Source organism: Eucyclogobius newberryi, unplaced genomic scaffold (assembly GCF_026437365.1).
Source record: "Eucyclogobius newberryi isolate DKJ021-1_F unplaced genomic scaffold, fEucNew1.0.hap1 SCAF_8, whole genome shotgun sequence".
NCBI classification, from domain to species: domain Eukaryota; kingdom Metazoa; phylum Chordata; class Actinopteri; order Gobiiformes; family Gobiidae; genus Eucyclogobius; species Eucyclogobius newberryi.
In genome coordinates this window covers 15,635,675-15,658,691 of record NW_027316500.1, presented here as the reverse complement: position 1 = coordinate 15,658,691, position 23,017 = coordinate 15,635,675, and the positions used below count along the sequence as shown (strand labels likewise).

At 39.3% G+C, this 23,017-nt stretch overlaps 3 protein-coding genes across 7 annotated transcripts in view; 1 reads left to right on the top strand and 2 right to left on the bottom strand.

The window, feature by feature from the left end:
- Positions 1 to 1,113: 1,113 nt before the first annotated feature.
- cutc (cutC copper transporter homolog (E. coli)) lies at positions 1,114 to 7,326 on the bottom strand. Of its 2 annotated transcripts, XM_072436669.1 has the most exons (9): positions 7,307 to 7,326; positions 7,140 to 7,216; positions 6,986 to 7,045; positions 2,279 to 2,488; positions 2,013 to 2,048; positions 1,767 to 1,900; positions 1,523 to 1,550; positions 1,340 to 1,445; positions 1,114 to 1,269 (listed from the first exon to the last, which is right to left on the bottom strand). In XM_072436669.1, exons 2-9 carry the CDS (start codon positions 7,213 to 7,215, stop codon positions 1,158 to 1,160), a joined length of 762 nt encoding a protein of 253 aa, XP_072292770.1. In that variant the 5' UTR covers position 7,216; positions 7,307 to 7,326; the 3' UTR covers positions 1,114 to 1,157. The 2 variants fall into 2 exon arrangements, with proteins under 2 accessions (XP_072292770.1, XP_072292769.1); XM_072436668.1 differs by lacking the exon at positions 7,307 to 7,326 and having other exon boundaries at positions 7,140 to 7,236.
- A 345-nt stretch (positions 7,327 to 7,671) lies between these two features.
- cox15 (cytochrome c oxidase assembly homolog 15 (yeast)) lies at positions 7,672 to 10,141 on the top strand. The gene is made up of 9 exons (XM_072436861.1): positions 7,672 to 7,852; positions 8,137 to 8,309; positions 8,384 to 8,506; positions 8,602 to 8,788; positions 8,852 to 9,019; positions 9,090 to 9,171; positions 9,301 to 9,455; positions 9,539 to 9,652; positions 9,716 to 10,141. The coding sequence occupies exons 1-9, from the start codon at positions 7,781 to 7,783 to the stop codon at positions 9,845 to 9,847; spliced, it is 1,206 nt and encodes a 401-aa protein (XP_072292962.1). The 5' UTR covers positions 7,672 to 7,780; the 3' UTR covers positions 9,848 to 10,141.
- Positions 10,142 to 10,240: 99 nt separating this feature from the next.
- LOC140351150 (A-type potassium channel modulatory protein KCNIP2) overlaps positions 10,241 to 23,017 on the bottom strand; it is a 95,766-nt gene continuing 82,989 nt past the window's right edge. For 2 of the 4 annotated variants that reach the window (XM_072436866.1, XM_072436865.1), the window contains exons 2-8: positions 13,372 to 13,496; positions 13,224 to 13,293; positions 12,868 to 12,938; positions 12,642 to 12,749; positions 12,469 to 12,573; positions 12,325 to 12,387; positions 10,241 to 11,867 (exon numbers count right to left, since the gene is read on the bottom strand). In XM_072436866.1, coding sequence (XP_072292967.1) covers positions 11,820 to 11,867; positions 12,325 to 12,387; positions 12,469 to 12,573; positions 12,642 to 12,749; positions 12,868 to 12,938; positions 13,224 to 13,293; positions 13,372 to 13,496 — 590 coding nt within the window. In that variant the 3' untranslated portion in view covers positions 10,241 to 11,819. Of the gene's footprint in view, positions 11,868 to 12,324; positions 12,388 to 12,468; positions 12,574 to 12,641; positions 12,750 to 12,867; positions 12,939 to 13,223; positions 13,294 to 13,371; positions 13,497 to 14,398; positions 14,502 to 17,451; positions 17,755 to 23,017 lie in introns of those variants that run through there. The other 2 variants (XM_072436862.1, XM_072436863.1) reach the window with 2 other exon arrangements.

Here is a 23,017-nt window from a genome sequence, read left to right as displayed (position 1 = left end):
TTGTATACATTCTATTGTGTTTTGAGGTGACCATTAACCATCGGTCCAGAAATTGCAGATGAGAAATAGCCTTTCTGGTTAACTTTGGTATTTACAGAAATGTTAATTAATGTCCCCGGTTCCTGTTAAATAATCCAAATAAAGATGGTATAAATTCCTTCCTCGGAGCTTGCATGCAAATGTAATATTTGGTCAAATTACTTCCAGATGCAGCTACACTTCTTCAAAAGTACCAGATGTAAAAACTAACCTGAAAGCTCAACTACGTTAAAATAACATTGTACTGTGTTCAAACCATACAAGCAGTTATATTACGGTCAGTGAATCGTGCATTTGGTCGATTTATTTTAGTAAAAGTAAATCAGAGTAAAATAGAATGCTATAAGTGCCCTGTGAGATTGAAATGAAACATATGATTCCTAAGAAACCCCCTCGTCTTACCTTGCCTCCATTTGTAGGTACTATATAATTGTTAATCATTACCTCACAAGGGCTGTAATTGAGTTGACGCACTGTTTGTGAAACAGCTCTCTGACATGTGACTACAAAATACCTAAATTAGTCAGCACAATATTGATATAAAACATTAGACGTGTACAAAAAATAACAGATTTATTGTGATGTAATCATAAAGTCAAGACTTACCACATTTGGTCTTTGCTTTTTTGATACAAAATGAGGGAAATTGAAGTGACATGAACCACAGAGTCTCTCTGAATAATTAGGCATTAGTAAATAATAATATTCTTGAACTTTTAAACTAATTGGTGACCAAGAACAGGTGTTAGTTTTTGTTTTATTGTTAATCATCAACAAAATATTGTCCCTGAGTCATAACTTCAGTCAATACAGAATCAAGTAATATCTGTTATGAAAAAATATATTAGGACCCATTGAGTAATGAGTAATTACGACAGAGTATAGGAGCCAACCCCCCCCCCCAAAAAAAATGTGGGGCACTAAGAGAATGACTTTTTTCTCGTTATTTAATGAGTTTATTGTCGTTGATTTACGACTTTTTTCTGATTTTGAATTTTTTCTCAATAATTAACGTCTTTTTTCTCATTAATTAATGACATTATACTCGTAGTGCAGCGCTTTTTTTTTTTTTTGGTTGACCCTTATACTCCGTCGTAAGTAATGGACAGAACATAGCTTCACAGAGTATTTTTGGCAACTGCATTAAGTGTACGGATTTTGCTCACATCTGCCACCTTTAGGCCATATTCTGGCGCTGAAAAGGATGCTCCCATTGACACACTGGTATTCCTGCAGAAGATAACACTGGTAAACAAGTGTTGCCCATGCAATATTGTGGTCTTAATACAATACAACTCACCTAAACTTCATGTTAGACTCTTTGCTGGAGCGAGCCGAGCAGTGAAACTCCTGAGCCCCAGAACCCTCCAAGATGCGCTGCAGATTTCTCTCTGTGATACCTCCTCCTGCAATTATAGACAAGACGCAATGTATAAGAAATCATATTTATTATAAGAATGATTTAATGTAATAAATAACAAACCTGGCATTATGCTAATTCTGCCTTTTGCCTGAATGGTGAGCAAAAACAGATATTTATTGGCAACATAAATACACTTAAATATAATGCAATTTTTTTTCCCTTTTAAAAAACTAATTCTAAACTCAATAATAATTAGCACAAACAACAAATAATAACACGTCTAAAGGTAAGTTTTGACTAAATAATTCAAAGGCTGACCAGGTCTTGTGAGAGCTGTGTAGAGTGAGGTAATAAGACAAGGCACCTGATCCACGAGGCGTTTAATAAGAGGGAGTCCCTCCAGAGCAGAGCTATCACAGCCACTCGTAAGCACACGCTGGAAGCCTAATGAAACCAGTGTCTCAAGGGCAATGGTTGGGTCATGAACCATGTCAAAAGCTGCAAAATAACAGTAAAACAGGCTTAACACAATAATACCTCCATTATTAAACCACTCCTATCTGACAAGACTGACTAATGACAAACAGCATAAAGATCGGAGAAAAATTACCTCGGTGAAAAGTGACAGGTAAGGGACGAGCAGCAGCTGTAAGTAAGACAAATGTTATTGCACCAGAAAATTTTACAGAATTTTACAGGCATAGCGTTCATAAAATAAATCTCTAAATGGAGAAAAAGTAAATATACTTCTGTTCAGATTGTGTGGCATGCTGTTGTATTGCCCTTAATATGCTGAATGTATAATATATGTGACTTTGTAAATACTTTCAGCGTTTAGGTATACAGCAGTATTTATTTAGAAGCATGATGTCATACCCAGTAACTCTGAACACAGCTCTGTATCCACTCGCCCGTCCTCTGTCAGGGCTCCCATAACCAGCCCATCAGCTCCATTGAGTTTCATCAGCTCTATGTCCTTCTTCATCACCTCCACTTCAAAGTGTGAGTACAGGAAATCTCCACCGCGAGGCCGAATCATTGCATACACTGGTATTTTAACATACTGCTTCACAATGTGTAAAAGACCTGCAGCACAAAACCACACACTTCAAGTATATGAATAGACAAATGTTTCTTAATCTTAAATATTTGATTGTATACTTTTAAAATCCACCTATAGGCCATATGCCAGACTCTGTAGAGTGAATCTCCATAGAAACGAGATGGGGCATAGAAAATTTCTCCACTATAAAAAACGTTATGAACTAATAAATCTAACCTCGAGTTTCCACACGGAAAATTTCTGCAGTTTTCGCGTACTTTCTAATCGAAGGTGGAACTATTTTTCGTCTGTCGCGGACAAGTGAAGAGGCGCGGAGCAAATCTGAACCAAGCAGAACAGCGCTTCTTGGATATAAACTCAGTGATCCGGTCTGTTTATCAACAAACATGGCGTCGAATTTGCGAAAGCGGTCCCGTGGATCTTCAGAAAAACCTGCCTGTTGTAAGCATATTTTAGAAAATTGCACCGAACAGACATGCGTTATGACGAAGGTCAGATGAGACACGTTTCGGCTGATTGTGAAAGAGTGTTTATCGCTCAATGGGAGAGAAGCGAACTGCTGAATTGTTTGGATCTGCAATACACCGAGCTCGAAACTTTGCAGAGTTTCCACTCATCGTGTTACAAACGGTTTACAGACAAACGCCAACTGTACTATGCCAAAGAACGCCAGCAAAAGTCACTCAAAGTCCTGGTGTAGTCTGGGTTTAGACCGGGTTTAGACCGGTTTAAGTCTTGGTGTAATCCTGGGGTAGTCCTGGTTTAGACCGGGTTTAGACCGGTTTAAGTCTTGGTGTAATCCTGGTGTAGTCCTGGTTTAGACCGGGTTTAGACCGGTTTTAGTCTTGGTGTAATCCTGGTGTAGTCCTGGTTTAGACCGGGTTTAGACCGGTTTTAGTCTTGGTGTAATCCTGGTGTAGTCCTGGTTTAGACCGGGTTTAGACCGGTTTTAGTCTTGGTGTAATCCTGGTGTAGTCCTGGTTTAGACCGGGTTTAGACCGGTTTAAGTCTTGGTGTAATCCTGGGGTAGTCCTGGTTTAGACCGGGTTTAGACCGGTTTTAGTCTTGGTGTAATCCTGGGGTAGTCCTGGTTTAGACCGGGTTTAGACCGGTTTTAGTCTTGGTGTAATCCTGGGGTAGTCCTGGTGTAGTCCGGGTTCAGACCGGTTTTAGTCTTGGTGTAATCCTGGGGTAGTCCTGGTGTAGTCCGGGTTCAGACCGGTTTTAGTCTTGGTGTAATCCTGGGGTAGTCCTGGTGTAGTCCGGGTTCAGACCGGTTTCAGACCTTTTGTATCATATTCCTATGCTCAGTTGTTGTTGTATGCTGTTGCTCATTTGTCTTGTTTCCCTAGAATCCACTGAAATTGTCGATGTATCATCCCCGAAAAGACTCCGGTCAAAGACAGAGATTAGCGCACCGCGACACCAGGCTCCTCCCACAAGTGTGCTTGATATGCAAGAAAAAAGAGATCTACATTACAGTTAACCAAAAAAGAGTGAAGGATAAATTGGCAAAGGCTGAAACAGAATCATGTGGTATGTATAGGCTTAAATTATAGTTCACAATCCACCATTTAATACCACATACATGTCACAGCAGCTCTAACAAGTACACAAGATACCATCACAGCTGCTCTAAAAAGTACACAAGATACCATCACAGCCATCACAGCTGCTCTAACAAGTACACAAGATACCATCACAGCTGCTCTAACAAGTACACAAGATACCATCACAGCCATCACAGCTGCTCTAACAAGTACACAAGATACCATCACAGCTGCTCTAACAAGTACACAAGATACCATAACAGCCATCACAGCTGCTCTAACAAGTACACAAGATACCATCACAGCTGCTCTAACAAGTACACAAGATACCATCACAGCTGCTCTAACAAGTACACAAGATACCATCACAGCTGCTCTAACAAGTACACAAGGTACCATCACAGCCATCACAGCTGCTCTCCATCACAGCTGCTCTAACAAGTACACAAGATACCATCACAGCTGCTCTAACAAGTATACAAGATACCATCACAGCTGCTCTAACAAGTACACAAGATACCATCACAGCCATCACAGCTGCTCTAACAAGTACACAATATACCATCACAGCTGCTCTAACAAGTACACAAGATACCATCACAGCTGCTCTAACAAGTACACAAGGTACCATCACAGCCATCACAGCTGCTCTAACAAGTACACAAGATACCATCACAGCTGCTCTAACAAGTACACAAGATACCATCACAGCTGCTCTAACAAGTACACAAGGTACCATCACAGCAATCACAGCTGCTCTAACAAGTACACAAAATACCATCACAGCTGCTCTAACAAGTACACAAGATACCATCACAGCTGCTCTAACAAGTACACAAGGTACCATCACAGCCATCACAGCTGCTCTAACAAGTACACAAGATACCATCACAGCAGCTCTAACAAGTACACAAGATACCATCACAGCTGCTCTAACAAGTACACAAGATACCATCACAGCAGCTCTAACAAGTACACAAGGTACCATCACAGCCATTACAGCTGCTCTAACAAGTACACAAGATACCATCACAGCTGCTCTAACAAGTACACAAGATACCATCACAGCTGCTCTAACAAGTACACAAGATACCATCACAGCTGCTCTAACAAGTACACAAGGTACCATCACAGCCATCACAGCTGCTCTAACAAGTACACAATATACCATCACAGCTGCTCTAACAAGTACACAAGATACCATCACAGCTGCTCTAACAAGTACACAAGGTACCATCATAGCCATCACAGCTGCTCTAACAAGTACACAAGATACCATCACAGCTGCTCTAACAAGTGCACAAGATACCATCACAGCCATCACAGCTGCTCTAACAAGTACACAAGATACCATCACAGCTGCTCTAACAAATACACAAGATACCATCACAGCTGCTCTAACAAGTACACAAGGTACCATCACAGCCATCACAGCTGCTCTAACAAGTACACAAAATACCATCACAGCTGCTCTAACAAGTACACAAGATACCATCACAGCTGCTCTAACAAGTACACAAGATACCATCACAGCCATCACAGCTGCTCTAACAAGTACACAAGATACCATCACAGCCATCACAGCTGCTCTAACAAGTACACAAGATACCATCACAGCTGCTCTAACAAGTACACAAGATACCATCACAGCTGCTCTAACAAGTACACAAGATACCATCACAGCCATCACAGCTGCTCTAACAAGTACACAAGATACCATAACAGCCATCACAGCTGCTCTAACAAGTACACAAGATACCATCACAGCTGCTCTAACAAGTACACAAGATACCATCACAGCTGCTCTAACAAGTACACAAGATACCATCACAGCTGCTCTAACAAGTACACAAGATACCATCACAGCCATCACAGCTGCTCTAACAAGTACACAAGGTTCCTGTTCACCAAAAAAACAACACAAGATGAGAGCACAAGGTATATTAAGATATGATATTTATGGAAAATATATATCTTGTTAGGCCTAGAAATGGTTGAAACAGAATAAAGTTACTCTAGAAATTATTTTCATTTACCATATAATTTGTAATGAAAAATGTATCTTTTTCCAGTGAAACCAGACATCCCTTTGCAGATACGTACAAGCTCTTTTGTGATAGTGTGATAACAAACATTTTCTGGAAGAGCAAGAAGTCATGCGTATGACAAAGTTATTGAGGATATTCAAAAAAATGGTTGCAACACACGAAGCTTTGGATGCATCATCATACGGGTATGTATTTATGACTACCTAATTTCAAACACAATATTTGTATCAACTGATAATCTGTATTCACTACAGTAACTATTTCTAAGATGTTTAATTAATTATTTATTTTCCAGGAGGTATCAATTGAATAGAAGACTAAAAGCTGACTTCCCTCAGATATCATTTCATCGACCAAGTCAACAATATGCTAGCGACTTTGTGTATGTGGAAACCTCAGGATAATGATTCAACTGTCTTTAATTCATTATTAGTGTTTCATTTGTCTTGTTGGTATTGGTATTGTTAATGGATTTGTGAAAAGTTATTCAGGTTTGATGAAAATTGTCAAAATCTAAAATCGTTTCTAAATGTCAAATTTTTCATTAATCCGATCCGTCTGAGGTTTTATATATCCAAACTTCTGTTGTCCCTTGATGTGTAAACAAAAAAAATATATCTATCTTGCCTGCATCTGGAGTTTTAATGCCAGTAAAAAATGCCACAAGTGCCAAAATGGCATAATTTACACTATTTATTGAACTTCTATTGGGCTATTTCTAAAAAAACTGCAGGGATTTGGTTTGTGGAACTTTTTTTCATGTTACCTCAAGTATTTACTTTTAAGAAAACACCAAAAGAAAGTATCCCCCATAATGTTGCTACTGAATCGACTTTCTTGCCACTTTTCTGTCTTTGGCAAATGGCCTATGATTTGTGTGTATATTTCAGATGGCGAGCAGTCTTTATTAAATACTCTTTACCAATACTAGGGGTGAGGCCTCCCTCCAGAAGACTAGAACATAGCTCAAGGCGACTTGCACCTGAGTAAAGGAGGACAACATGGTTATTTTATCTATGCAATGAATGTAATTAGTTATATTGAGGGACACTGCGATTCAGAGCTATGTAACAAACCTCCTCGTTCAGCATTGACAGCTGACTCCACAGATTCCACACACACCTCCATCATCATCAAAAAGCTGTCTGCCATTCTAGAAAAAAACATGGTCATTAGATAGGTTCCTATGTATTTTATTAGGGGGGAAAACATGTAAACAGTAAACACGTTTGTTTCAAAGTACCTGCAATGAAATTTCTATCGATACATTTGACCTTACAGCAAAATTAGTTGCATTTTGTTTGGGTGACAAAAACACTCCGTGGCACCGATGCGGTGACCAAACAACTGCTTCCGGGGTGTTTGATTTGTAAGAACGCTTTGCCAGATGGGCGGAGTTTATTTAAACCAAACGTGTTGCCGCCCGCTCAGAATGTGTTGATAATTATCACAAACACCCAACGCTTATTATAAAATATTTCCTCGTGAAAAAATATAACGCTTGTAATTACGTGTTGTAGGTAATTAATCACATATAATTTAATGTATAGGCATAATGACAAAAAGTGTGAAAAGGTGTGTCTTTCGTGACGTTCAGGTCAAAGTTGAACAGTTAGACAACATAGGAAGTGTGTTGTGTAAATCAAGTACACATGACCCAATGTTATCAAATCCGCAGGACTAATTATTTCACTCTTGGAGAGTTTGCCGGAGAATTATGATGATTTCCACGTTTAGGACAGCAGCGATGTGCTGCAGAAGAGCAGTACATGGTCATAAACCAAGCACTGTGAGTAATGCTAACCGCTAATCTCTGATAGCTCTGTATATTAGCATGCCGTTCATCTAAGGTCATGTGTAGACATGAGCCACTAAAATAAAAGAGTCATTTTAGTTTAGAGAAGGTCATAATGTTGCCCAGGAGGGCTGAAATATGCTGCTAGCATCTGTGTATGATGGATGAATGTGTGAACTATACTATAGCTGTGTAGTGAATGATTACCTCAAATTTGATATGGATTTAAAATAATATAAAATATGCACAGTATATCTTCTAATGTTGCCCTTTTACAGCTGCGATTTTTCAGAAGAAACCAGGGAACCATCGCAGCAGAAGCTGGAGTTTCGTCTGGTTCAGCCACTGCCACTGTTGTGCCCAATGCTGCATCAAACCGAATAGTGGGACGCTGGCTCGTGGGCTGCAGTGGCCTTGTTATTGGAGCTGTTGTGTTAGGTGGAGTTACAAGGTATAGTTTATTTATGTAAACAACTTTGGGGATTTATTGTGCTGTTTGTTATATTTTCTATTTCCTTCCAATAGACTTACAGAATCTGGTCTTTCCATGGTGGATTGGCATCTGGTGCGGGAAATGAAGCCGCCACAGACAAAAGAAGAATGGGAAGAAGAATTTTCCAAGTACCAGCGGTTTCCTGAATTCAAAGTGTAAGCGCTGCATCTATTTTCAGATATATCCAATGAATAACTGATCTAACGCAGTGAAATATGCATTCACACATTTTTTTTAATATATATTCCAGATTAAATCATGACATGACTTTGCCCGAGTTCAAGTTTATATTTTACATGGAGTGGGGTCATCGTATGTGGGGCAGACTTGTAGGACTTACGTACGTTGTCCCTGCTATGTACTTTTGGAAAAAAGGATACTTCAGTCGTTCAATGAAGGGGAAAGTGCTTGGTCTGTGTGGATTTGTTTTCTTTCAGGTAAGACTTGAGCTAATTAAATTGAGAACAGACATAGATGAACAAAAACAATTGTCCTCGTAGGGTCTCCTTGGCTGGTATATGGTTAAGAGTGGGCTAGAGGAGAAACCAGACTCTCACGACATCCCCAGAGTGAGTCAGTATCGCCTGTGTGCTCACCTGGGCTCTGCTCTGCTGCTCTACTGCGCCAGTCTTTGGACCGGGCTAACTCTGCTGCAGTCACCACAGAAGGTTAATGTTTTTGCACGCTCATTACATTTTTCTTTAAAGAATGTTATAAAATTATATTTGAATGTTTCAGCTGGTCGAGACTAAGCATTTAATGCTGCTCAGGAAGTTTGCCAAGGGAACTGGTGCACTGGTCTTTCTTACTGCCCTTTCAGGTAAATACCAGGAGATGTTTAATACGTTTGATTGGATGTTGTAGACTATAACTATAGTTACAAACATAGTTATCAATAAGAAACCTCAATAGAGCTATTCTCAGATGTGTCCTGAACCTTTGGTCTTAGGTGCTTTTGTTGCCGGTTTGGATGCTGGATTGGTCTATAACTCTTTTCCCAAGATGGGTGAGCGATGGATCCCTGATGATTTGTTTGCTTTCTCTCCAACTCTGAAGAACTTCTTTGAAAATCCCACAACGGTTCAATTTGACCACAGGATTTTGGTACAACACTTACTATAATAACTATTTGTTGCATATATTTTAATTAATGCTTTTATGTTATTATGTATGTTTTTTATTTTTAGGCTATCTCCTCTTTGGCAGCCATTACAAGCCTCTATCTCTTTTCAAGAAAAGTGATGCTTCCTAAAAGGGCTAAAATTGCCATCAGCCTTCTTACAGCAATGGCTTATGGACAGGTATCGTTCTTTGTACATTTGTGTCATCTCTAATGAAATTTAAATAATGGTTGCCCTTTTTAGGTCGCCCTTGGTGTCAGCACCCTGTTATTGTATGTGCCCACTCCACTCGCAGCGACTCACCAGTCCGGATCTCTGGCTCTGCTGTCTCTGGCTATCTGGGTGTTGGCAGAGCTCCGCAAAGTCCCCAAGTAAATACCATTTGTAAAGAAATTCCAAAACAGCCACCACTTCATGGCTTAAGGTTAGGGCTAACCCTAACCTTAACCCTTCATGTTTATACAGATACATTTATTATTTAAATGCTGTTCACAAAGATCTATCACAACCATTCAAAGTTGCATCAAAGAGTGTCCCATCTCTTCAAACGGCAAAGATAAACAACATTGACAATAGATCTCTTCATTTAATAATTATGTGTTACTTTGTATTTTGATGTACATTTAACTTATATAACTTTTGTGTTAATAAATTATGTAAAAGTTCCTATTGGAATCTGGCCTTTCAATGTTATCTATCCACCGAGAGGTCAGATTGTTTCTTGAATAATAAAAATGTACTAATGATTCTAAAAATGAAAATCCAATCTTGTTGCATAGTAACTCTTATTTATTATCTCTGTACAAAATATACATGTTTTAAATATAATGCAACCGCTTGAGGCTAACTAACTATACAGTCAGTACAACAGGTTAGTATGTTCAATGTTCTGAGGACACAGTACATGCGGGTAAAGACAGTTTTCTTGTGATACTAACTGAAAATCAGATATTATTGGCAAGGGACAATCCTAGCCAAACCAGGTTAAATAAAATACACAAAATAAACCACAAGTTGGAAGTGCATATTTTTACTAGGGTATTATTCCACCCTTTTTGAGGATGAGAAGTACTGATACAGATGGTTATTGCTATTCAAGGTATCCCAGTGTACAAAAACATCGTTCAACTCCTGCTTTGAATGTCTTCGGGTTTAAATACTTTAATATTTTAATGACAGCGGGGATAAAAATTAGGATTTAAAGAACACTCACATTTTACCTTGCTCACCTACTCAACTAAAAACCTTTATAACTAATTGCCTCCATTCTGTTTCTCATTGTACACGTTTCCTCTTTGGCGTTACAGAAAAAAAAAAAAAATTGATTGAGCAAAAAAATAAGTATCTCTCAACACAAAACACAGACAATGCACCTTGAGTTGAATTGGTCGAATTCAGGGCAACTACTGTATTGTCATGGGAACCGCAGTAGTAATTTCACAAAAGCAGCCTGCTAGAGGTACAGTCAATATTGAGTAGCTATTGAAGTTTGCTCTTGAAACGGTGACAGCGGAGATGTTCCAGTCTTGGCTTGTTGTATTGTCTAGTGTAAGGTCACGTCACTGGGAATGCTAGAACGTGTACAACTGCAAACAGACACGCATGACTTGAATTGGAATTTGAAAGGCCTGGAATGATTCTAAAGCTTAAGAGGTGGGCTTTATTTCATTGAAGACGTACATGAATGGATGTCTTCTACACATGCACACACACACACACACACACACACACACACACATATACAGAGGGCGAGGCACCTGTGAATGACTGGGTATAGATAGACAGGCAGACTTTGGAGTATCTCTGTAAATACATAATCTGATATTAGTGACATCATCATGCGATATTCAGTTCCTCTTGGAAAACAACAGCTAGGAGTCTTGTTTTCCCCCCCAAAGTGTCACTCTTGGTCCGTCCACTAGATGGTGCAACATCCATTTATTTATTTGGCAGCAGGCTTGTAGCTCCAGTGTCACCTACATGCACAGATGCAGGAAAATCCTAAGAGCTGGAACAGGTGAGAGGTCAAATGTGATCTCAGTGGTCGTTCCTCTGCGTTTGGTGTCCCCCGTCATTGGCAGGTCTCTTGTGGTCCCTTTGATTCTTGTTGTCAGTCTTCCAGGGAAACTAAGGTTAAGCATGATGAGAAGTGAACTTGTTGGTGGACGATCTCTGTGCCTTCAGTATAAGGGAGAGTTCAGTTATGCCCTCTGGATTCACAACTCTGGGAGACAATCGCACACTCACACACTCGTACAGACACGCCCTCTCTTTCTCTGTGTAGTCCTCTGGTTCCTGTCACACACATCCCTCTGCCTGGTGCCATAGTCCCCTCTAGGCCACAAGTTCAGATGACGTTGTCAAACAGCTGCATGGAAAGCATGATGTTCTCGTCCTGCACAAAAATATGTCTCATCAACAGGCCTGTTCATTGTATTCAGATTAAAAATGGGAACAATAAAGAAGTTGAAGAGGTTGGGTTCACGAGCTACAATTTCAGATGCAGGGCTGGGGTATATGTGACTTAATGGGAGATGCACTGTTTTTGAAAGAAATATCCAAACATGATCAACAAATGGTGAATCTTATCATAAGGCTATTTGGGATTGGCTACACAAATTTTAGGGTTGCACAATTTAATGTATTTATGCAAGTAAAGACAGATATGAACCATAAACCCGCTCAACAAATCTGCAATCTGACCATAGAATTCTGACCCGCTCCAGCTACATTTGAAACTAAAAGATGTTGTCATGTCATGTGAACGCAGCCTATTAATTAATGAAAAAGGCTAAAATAGTCTTTGCATGATGTGAAAGATGTATGAACAATATTTTATTTTATTTGTTTACCTTTTTGCAGGACTCAATAAATTCATCTATAGTGACCACACCATCTTTATTTCTGTCCATTTTCTGAAAAGGGAAATATTAAAAGCATATGTCCTATTTTAATTGAGCGTCAGAAGAAGTGTTTGGACAAGAGTTGAATCTGACCTGGAAAAAAGTTTCCACGTGTTCCCTCGGGGCATCTTCCAGCATTGAGGGGTATGTGTACTTTCCCATCATGTCATAGATGGACTTCATAATGTCCAGCATCTCCTGTAGCAACAACACACACAGATAATCAGTAGTAAATACTTCAAGTGATTTACTGTGTAGTCGATTACATCTTTGGTGATACAGCCGTCCTTGTTGAGGTCATAGAGATTGAACGCCCAGTTTAGCCGGTCATTAACGGTACCTCTCAGAATGATCGACAGACCGAATACAAAGTCCTATACAAACATATGAAGCATAGTATTAAATGCAGTTTCACACGTTTGTACAAGTGCATGTTAGTTAAAGTGCAGAAACCAACCCTTTATGTACAAAAGTAACAATAAAAGCGCTTACCTCAAAACTAACTGAACCATTTTTGTTTGTGTCAAATGCTTCGAACAGGAAATGTGCATACATACTCGAATCTGTGAAAGTAAAATACGTTCTTGTAACCACATAAGCTCCACACAGTTTTTGAACAGCTGGAGTCAGCAGCAAGTTAAATATAGACCGGATTTGAAAAATACTTTCAAATATAACTGGAGGCAAGTGGGTAACATTTCATCAACAGAAAAGTCCTTAAGCAAAAAGGGCCTGCTCCAGCCAGTACAGCTCAAACAGACTGTGTATTTGTACTCAGCCATTCCTATAAATATAATACTGCCATTTCTATTAAAAATGTATTGTTCATATAATGTAAGTTTACTCACCTCCCTGAGGGAAGAACTGTGAGTAAATATTCTGGAAATTTTCCTCGTTAACCACACCGCTGGGGCACTCCTGGACATGGAGACATTCATAGACATTATCCCAATGCTTTACAGACAACATCAAATGGTTATTGTAGGTGTAGCATACATTTTTGAACCCCCTGTAGAGGACCTGTAGCTCCTTCTTGGTGAACTTGGTCTGCTCCTGCAGCTTTTCCATGCTCTCAGGACGCTGACACACAGTGGACAGCTCAAAGTCATCCTCCACGCTGTCTGTGGGAGAGATGAGCATAAACACATTCATCACGCCACAGTCATGAATCTGCTGACATATTTAACACAAGTAAGTTATTGTCGAGCAAAGTCTTTGGCAAACTACTGTTAAAACACAAAAAACATAAATGACTTCATCTTTACAAACCGACTAAATAAATAAAATCCAGATTATATTTTCATCATAGTAGTTGCTCTTGAGTGGAATGTGTTGAACAGCAAGTGAAGTTTGGATGCATTTCAAGTAACTGAGAACACTGTCAAATACAGTTCAGTGGAGAACCAGCAACAGGTGATGCACATGTGAAGTCCTGAACCATCTTAGAGATGAGATACGTGCTTCAGTACTGTGTACTGTGTACTGTGTACTGTGTACTGTGTACTGTGTACTGTGTACTGTGTACTGTGCACTGCGTACTGTGTACTGTGTACTGTGTACTGTGCACTGCGTACTGTGTACTGTGTACTGTGAGCTTTAGATATCCTGTGTTCTGAAAAGAAGATGCCAGAATGGTGAACAGAGTTGCATATGGAGCTGAGGTCATAACGACACGTCTGATCGATGTGCATACACTCATGTTATCAGAGTACAATACAATGACAGTTGTCCCAGACAGTATCTATCTGACACGTAGCGTGTTTACTTGTCAGAGCAGTCTGAGCATGCACTGACAGAAAAATGCTCTTGCTGTTTTTTCCTTATCCACATGTGCGCCTGAGAAAACCTGAATAAAATGATAGTGTGACAGTGTCAGACTTTGCACATGTAGCACAAGGCACAGTAGAAAATGACACAATAGAAAACTTTGCATATCCTTTTGACAGTGACGATCCATTTGTAGCATTGTCGGTAGATCTGTGTGTAACATGGGATTTTCCGGTAATGTAGAGTGTAGTGAGACTTGCTTTGACTTATTGAGGGGGCCACCGTGGGTTTGCAGCATGGAAGAAGCTTGAGGAATCGCTGCTTTATGGATTTTTTGCTTTGGTTGTTTGAAGGATTACCTGCAATCACCAACCAATAGCACAAAGGTTAGACAGAGCTACCATTTCCAAGTGACCTGTTGATCCACATTCACACGGACAAAGACACTTCCTCATGCAACCCACAGTTCAATTTCAGTTCAAATTCAATGTATACTGGTTTGGCTTAGAGATGGAAGACCACAGGTAAAACGACACGCAGGAGGAACCTCACCAAAACGCTCCAGATTAAACAAAATAATCTAGTAATTCTCAAACATTGAATGCATCATCGTTTATCATTCTGTACGCCTGCATAAAACTCTTTGTGGAAATTGAAACCATATCTGAACCAGGATACAGGGCCAAACATGGACAAAACAAGACTTGCTGAAGTAAATATGGCACTTAAACTGACCAAAACAAACGCAATAACACACAACAAGAATTGATCAAAAGCGATGAATCCCTTTCATCTGGATACAGAGTTAGAATAAGAGCCGTACTCGTGTCAACGCTACAGTCTTTTCTCTTTGTTTCCATGGCAACAGGTCCCTAAACCCTTCTCATTGCGACCCCAGTGGTCTGAAGGATGAAAGCAGTGATGGGGTGAAAACCAATACCGCCCTGTGCATACTTCCTGCTCTGAGTATGGAGCACATGTGAAGTGTGGCTGTATTTCCCCGCTCACAGTGAAGCCTTAGGGACCAGAAACATCCCAACAATCGCCCCCCCAGAGCTTAGGTTCACTGCACGAGGAAGGAAAAGGCAAAAATAAGACATCACAGAGTAAAAGGCCTACATCAGGGCTTCATGCGCAGTACGTCGAAACACAACGAACACTGCATCATCCACGGGTTATAGTGTGGACGTCACAACATCACAGTTTAGTGTCACAATTATAGTGAGAAGAACCCTCACAATTGCATGTTTATTGGTTATTGACAACACGATCAAACAGCCTAGTCCTTCAGGTCCTTTCATTCACGTCATAAACCCTTCCTCATGTCACAAGTTTGAAGAAACCATATTGTGTTTTCTCGTTCACACACCACCATTTGTCTGTCCCAGCACTGCCCTGACAGATGGGTTAAACCAACTGCAATGAATGTACACTTTATTGCCGTTGGTTGCCTTAGTAACATCCTCAAGGCAAGAGAATGATACTACATGAATTGTGATAGAATCAAAATCATGAGAATCCAGAAAACCATGATACACATCTGTTGTCATATCGCCCATACCTACTGTAACATGAACTTCTTCACTTCTTTGGGGGGGCAATAGGTTGAAGTAAAATGACTTAATATATTCTAAATGTATTGATTTGATTAAATAACTATTAATATTGTGACCTGAGTCTTCACAAATCTCCATTCACTGAATAATCTTGACATGTTGTAGTTAGTACGTTTTTATCAATTGACAGGTGGATCAGGCTGGGTAAAAGAGCACACTTCTTATGCATATTTAATGTACTAGTGAAGGATTTTCATGTCCAATAGGAGAAAGTGAGTGTAAGTTTTAATAGTAACAACATTATCCAACATCCAGAACTAGAGAGTAATGAACTATAACAGATATGTCCTCACTTTACAGTCCCAATACTCACAACTGTCTTTGAAATAATTTGAATTTTTAATGTTGAACGTGTGTTTCTGAATGAATTAGTGCTATTGCCGACCCTGAAGATGTGACAGATGTAGTCCACCTCCAATAGTTCTTAGAGTTTTGAGAGAGATTCCGCGGATCACTGCGAGCTGTCAGGGCTCCGCTGTGTTTGTGCTTTTTCATTGCTGTATTTTTGGTCTTTTGCTGACGAAATTCCTGGTTTGTTTGTGATGTTTTCTTCACCAATTCTCAGTGAATATGTTTGATCACAGTGGGAGTACCAGTTGGACAGTGGGAGAACCTTATTTCTTGTAAGACTGACAAACATCTATCATTTCTATGTCATCATGTGTGCATTGCTAATATCAGTTAGGTTAGTAAGTTTTAGTTTTTGGTCACATGCAAAAAGCTGTCACTGATCTCAGTCCCAATATAAGTAAACAAATGATACATGGATTCATATATATTCAGAATTGCACAACAAACTGAATATATTGCAATGGCAAATAATCCATCTGATAGAAATGTTCTGTTTTTAAAAGAAAAAATGTCTAGATTTGACGGAAACATTAAAAGGCATGAATAGATTTGTTTTTAACTAAAAGTACATTCATATTATGGCAATATTCTCTATATCGCAGTATTTAACAGCCATATCAGTCATTTCTAATATTGTGTAGCCATAGTTTTAAGGTTACACAGACACACCAAGACGACTTGATACTGATCTTACTGATATTACAGTTGTGCCGAGGTAGAATAATAGAGATTTTAAGATACTATTTTCTTAATGTTCATTCAAAAGTATTCTGACACTAGTATATAGTGTTGAATACATTAATGTACTAGAGATAATCCAGCATTTTATTTACTATTTTGAACGCATCTCTGTGAAGGTTTTGCACATCTGGCCAGTAAAAAAACAACAATTTGACGTTCAATTCCAGATTATTCTTTATGGCTTTCAAATTGTACAACCTTAAATGAACCAAACTCCTCAAAGTTCTTGTGCAGATCATGTGCAGAACAAAAACGGACCATTCTCATCATCTGGCCGCAAATATAACACATCTGACGTCAGCATGTGTATTCAGCCACACTTCCCACAATTCCTCGGGGAGAATTATTACTACACAACTGTCTGTAGTGGTTTGAAAAGCGCCCTTTTCCTGGATGAATGAGCAAAACAAAAAAACAAAAATAGTATGAAATTCCTGGATTGTGGAGAGCAGAGCTTGATCCAAAAATGACGTGCCACTTCAGAAATCCATAAATAGACGTGACAAAAACGACAGTGACGAAATCAGGCCGAGCAAAAACACACACAAACAACCACTTTTGCTGCTTGACGAATCATTTCGACGTCTCTCTTTTCTCTTACCTTCCACGGACAGATCGATAAGCCCCAGAAAGTGCATAAGTTTTAGCGAGCTGCACACGACCAAGAGGATGCCTATAGTCTGCAGCCCCTCCACTTCCCATTTTTCCTGGGAGAACAGAGGCATCCTTAAACGGGAGCCTTGTCCTCAGGTAAAAAAAAAACGCTCCACACCCGGGACTGCAGCCCGCCTTCAGCTGCTTCCATCCGCTACCGCTCGGGACATTGTTATTCCTGTTGTATCTCCATCTTCACTGCGTGGAAGCAGAAGTGTCGCCTGCATGGTCCGCTCCGCTCCTCTCCTTTCCTCCCCCTCCACAATCTCCCCCACCATTGATGTCCGCCTCCTTTCGCTGTCACACGTTGTTTAAGTTACAGGTAAAAGTTGGGACCTGAAGCGAGCCTCGTCCTGGCAGCTCCGTGGCAGTTGTTGGGTGTTTTCTTTTCCACGACTCCCATCCACTCCGAGTCACAGTCAAACTAACTGTCCTCGCCGCGCCTCCCGTGTCATTGTCACCTTTGCACGTTTTGCCTCGTTACTCCACCACGCGGGCGCATCCCCTCCCAGGATATAATTGGGTCAGGGATGGGACTGACTGAAAGGAGAGGAGTACCGTAGTGAGAGAGAGGTGGAGTTATGGGGAAGTGCAAAAGACGGATGAGAAATGGGAATAACACTGACTGTGAACGCAACACGAGTGATGAATGGAGTAGGAAGGAGAGAGAGAAAGGATGGAGGCAAGTTTGGATGAAAGAAAAAGTAGCGAAGGGAAGTGGTCTGGGGGGAAAAATATTATTATTAAGCCAGCACTACTAAGATGATAAGTTGGTTGAAGAGAGTTTCATGGCAAGAGTTTAAAATAAATAATATTAAATAATTTATCCCTAATCTATTACTCATGCTATTGAAAGATTACGAATATTATGAATTTCAGATATAATTAAGCTAATTTATAAAGAGAATTAAACAAACAATAAATATGATAATGATTCAGCTAGATGTCTCAAAACCTCCATAATTTAATAATGAAGTTAATAAATAGAGTTATGAATTGCTTAAAAGTTTGATTAAAAGTTTGAATTGCTTAAACCTTTTGCTTAAACGTTTTGAAAGAGTACATTTTAAATACTGAATATTGAGTAACAAGTTGTTTTTTCCCATGAGTTTCAGAGTGATGAAAAAGTTGCACTGTTGGCTTCGCAATGAATACTTCAAACTACCATGTTACATCTTTGGGCGAAAAGCTGAAACTCATGAATATAATGCCACGATAGAAAATATGTGATGTATGTAAAAAGTTGGATTGCACTGATATACAAGCAATGATACAAGTGATATTGAAATATCTTGACAAATATAGTTACAAAAATGAAGAGTAGCAGACGGGAGCCGTGACGACATGTGACCCAACAGCTCCGGTGGACACACTCCAGATGTGGCAGAGTCCCATGAGTGTAACTAATGCGCTCAACGCAGACTCAACGCCACAAGGAAAATCTGTCTTTTACATGCGCCGTCTGAGCAGCAAAGCCAACAGTGTGGAGCGTGAGAGCTCAGCTGCACATAAGATCACTGGCACGTTCACCCCAGCTAAAAGAGCAATTTCAGGGAATAATGAAGAGCTTGTTTTCCCAGCTCAGGTTGAATATAAAGGGACATTCAAGGGATAAATGTTATTTGCACGTAAAGAGTAGTGGCTCGTGGTTCTCTGAAGTGAAGATGAATAAAAATGAACCATGCCAAGAAGGGCCTGGTACACCAGCAGCATCTAAGGTAAGGTAAGGTAAGGTCAGGTGTAAGGTCTGGCCGTCAGTGAAGGCCACTGGGCTCAGAGTGGTGAGTGAGGCGACTACATCCATCACAAACGCTCATATAAATGAATCCCCCCGTAATCAATCAAAGGTGTTTCTGTTCAGCAACCGGATTTGAATTTACCTGTTAAATACTTTTTTGAACAGGTTCTTCAAAACCTTTACTTAAGTAGTTTTTTTTTTTGCTCTGTATCTGTACTTTTACTCAAGTACCACATTGAGTAATTGAGTACACCACTGCATAGTACCAGTACCTTGTAAACTTTGTAAATACAGTTTATAGAGTATGTTTATAATGCCAAGGCAACAGCGCACGTGTCTGAACTCTGAACATAAATGCATTAGTCAGACTCATAAGTAATCATGATGAAGTGAGGTGCCGTTTGTCTCAATAAGTGAGAACATGTCATCCAAACAGAGTTACAGCTCCTGATTAATGGTGTGAGCTGTGCTTCTCATTGTTTCTTTAAATGATTACATTGCTTGGCAAATATGTATCATAGTCAGTCGAGTGGCGCAGACAATTTACAAGCAACTGACCATTTAAACAGTCATAAATGAGGTTATTGGGTAATCTTATTAGTCAAATCATAGCTATTGTGTAATTTAAATGGAGTTTAGCCCTTGGTTACCATATGGTTGCTAGGTAACAGTTGTGAAATTACCTGTGTCACACCTGCAGCTCACATCCAACCAGGAAGTAACATTATAAACTTCACCAAAATTGTCAAACTGGGGAAAAATACACACATTTTAATACAATTCTAAATATAAACATGACATTATGTTTCAGTGGAATCATGTATAATCTAACCGGTTATGTGCACTTAACACTGTTTGAAGTATTTCATTGAACAGACAACTATAGCAATGATTAGGTTTGGAAGAAATGCAAAAGTGTTTCGATTTAGGTCACAGCACACATTTTAGACATGTCCAATGGCATTTATTTGGCATTTGAGCGATTACTGAAATATTCAAGAACCGCATTCATTTCAAAACAAGTCTGTACATCACATACAGTCATCTTTTATGTTACTTTTGGCTCTGCCTGACATTAGCACAGCTTTTTCCATCCAAATCCAAGAGGCTAACATGTGAACACGATGCGATACTGCAAACTGCTTTGAACATTTTGGCGGGTGCAGTATAAAATCAGACCTGAATGACTCAAATACACTTGTGACATGACATATTCAGGCCACTAAACCCTCAAACCTGGGATCAAAGTGTGAAAGATCCAGGCTGCACGAGTCGTAGCCTCTATGTGTCAATCAAAACGCAAATGTCTCGCTCATTCAAAAAGAAAAATCAACCGAATCAACAGAACTGTGACTTCAAGACTAGGTTACGGCGATGAACTGAACTCTGACCCCACTGTGACGTTTAAATTAAAGGCAAGGAGGTTTTCAGGTTACTCTGTCACGTCTGAATCCTTAAAATAGTGACCGGGGCAAAGTGTGTCTAGACATATTGGGTACAACAATACGTCTGAATGCTAAAGATAAATGAGCCTGGACTTTGTGATACGAATTGTATTGTTGCTAGTTTGAATGCAGCACAGACTGAAAAACGTATTGAGAAATTGTAGCGCAAAACACATCAAAGTATCTGTTCATGGTGCGTCATACTTTAAGAGGAAATTTGAGATTTATTTTAGTGCCTGTCCAGAAAAAGGGCTTTGTATCACAGAAACGTTTTGTTTTTCTGTTTCCTGCAAACCATCAGGACAAAGGGCACTTTAAACCACACCTTTTCCACCATTAGTGTGTGATCATCTCGTAAAAACAAAGAGATATATGTGTTCATTGTAAACATTTCACGCAAACACTGGAGGCAAACTACACACTTACACATAATATGCCTTCAAAACAAACAACAAACATCCGATCCGCTCTAGTTTTCACTCACGTACAATAAAACGTTAGCTTCCTCGTTCTTAGCGGTCTGTGTGTGGCAGATTTCGCCTACAGCCAGACACCGGTCCCCGACTAATTGAAATACCGCCATATTTAGACGTCTACCTGAGCAATTATTCCTCTCAAAACTGATTAAAATGTCTGAGGCAGGGGGAGGAGATGGGGGTGTCTGTGTGAAGGAGACCCAGCGGAGGTCACTGACAAATGGTGCTCAAAATTGGCTAGTGTGTTTCAAATTAGGTACGCGAAAGAAGAACCCATTTGCATAGATCATTAGTTTGGGATATTTTTAATACAGGGAAAAAAGAGAAGAAAATTAAAGAGGATTTGTTGTATTTTTTTTTTTTTTTCTTTTTTACTTTACAGGGAGCAGCTAATGTACGGCGTCTGACAAACAACGCAGTTCCACAATCTGTCTTTTAAACGCAAGCCTCATGCCAGAAGTCAGTGTGAAAAGTTATGGGAGAGAACAGTGTTTGTTGATGAGTTTACCATTCTGGCCTGTAGAGGGCAGTGTAGCTCAGGGCGCGTGCAGTGCTGTTCACAAATGCACCTCCAGCTTGTGTTCTCTTTTCCTAGTGTCCTTCATTGAAATTCAAGTCCAGCGACAGGTCTAACAGTGGGAGAGTAATGACGGAGCACAAGCCATTAACAGAGAAGATGATGTTGTGCAGCTTGTTTGGAGTTATATAACGCGGCTTTATTGACGTTATGGTGGCTGCATCAGATATGTAGCACATGGCCACCGAGAGACAGTGTGGAGAGAACATGAATGAATTAAACTGTATTTACTTACAGACTACTGACTGAAACTCAGAGAGAAGTAGCTAAAAAATACATTTTCACGATGTTAATGTTGAGTAACTGTTTTCTGGTACAGTTACTCTTTCATTTGGTGGTATTCGGAATACAGTTACTTTTCTAAAATTAGAGGAATACATTACAATATTTGAGCACACAATTCAGGCTTCAAACGGCACTGGATTAGTGAGAACAAGAAAAACGCAGCTCTTAAAGTGAGTGTGTGCCGTTTTTCATTCTCTAATTTGTGATTAAGGCTCTTGTATCTTATTAAACAAATGCATAACAAATGGTGAAACAAAAAGCAGTTTTAATTAAGAGTATTATTATTCACAGTACAGAATAATGCAACGTGAACATGTGCTATGTATTCAGGACACAGTACTCTGATTGGACCATATAATACATACATAACAAAACACATTTTATGCAGGTATTCAGTATTCTGTACAAGTATTCTTCCCAAAACTGATAAAACTGCATTCACATTTTGTGATGTATTCTGTTACATGGTTCAATCAGAGTTCTGTCGTCTGAATACTTTCACTTTAAGTTGCATTATATAATAGTGTAAAAACACGACTTTTACTTTAAGTTGTATTATATAATAGTGTAAAACACGACTTTCACTTTAAGTTGCATTATATTATAGTGTAAAAACACAACTTTTACTTTAAGTTGTATTATATAATAGTGTAAAAACACGACTTTCACTTTAAGTTGCATTATATAATAGTGTAAAAACACGACTTTCACTTTAAGTTGCATTATATAATAGTGTAAAAACACGACTTTTACTTTAAGTTGCATTATATTATAGTGTAAAAACACAACTTTTACTTTAAGTTGTATTATATAATAGTGTAAAAACACGACTTTCACTTTAAGTTGCATTATATAATAGTGTAAAAACACGACTTTTACTTTAAGTTGCATTATATTATAGTGTAAAAACATGACTTTTACTTTAAGTTGCTTTATATTATAGAGTAAAAACATGACTTTTACTTTAAGTTGCATATTATAGCGTAAAAACA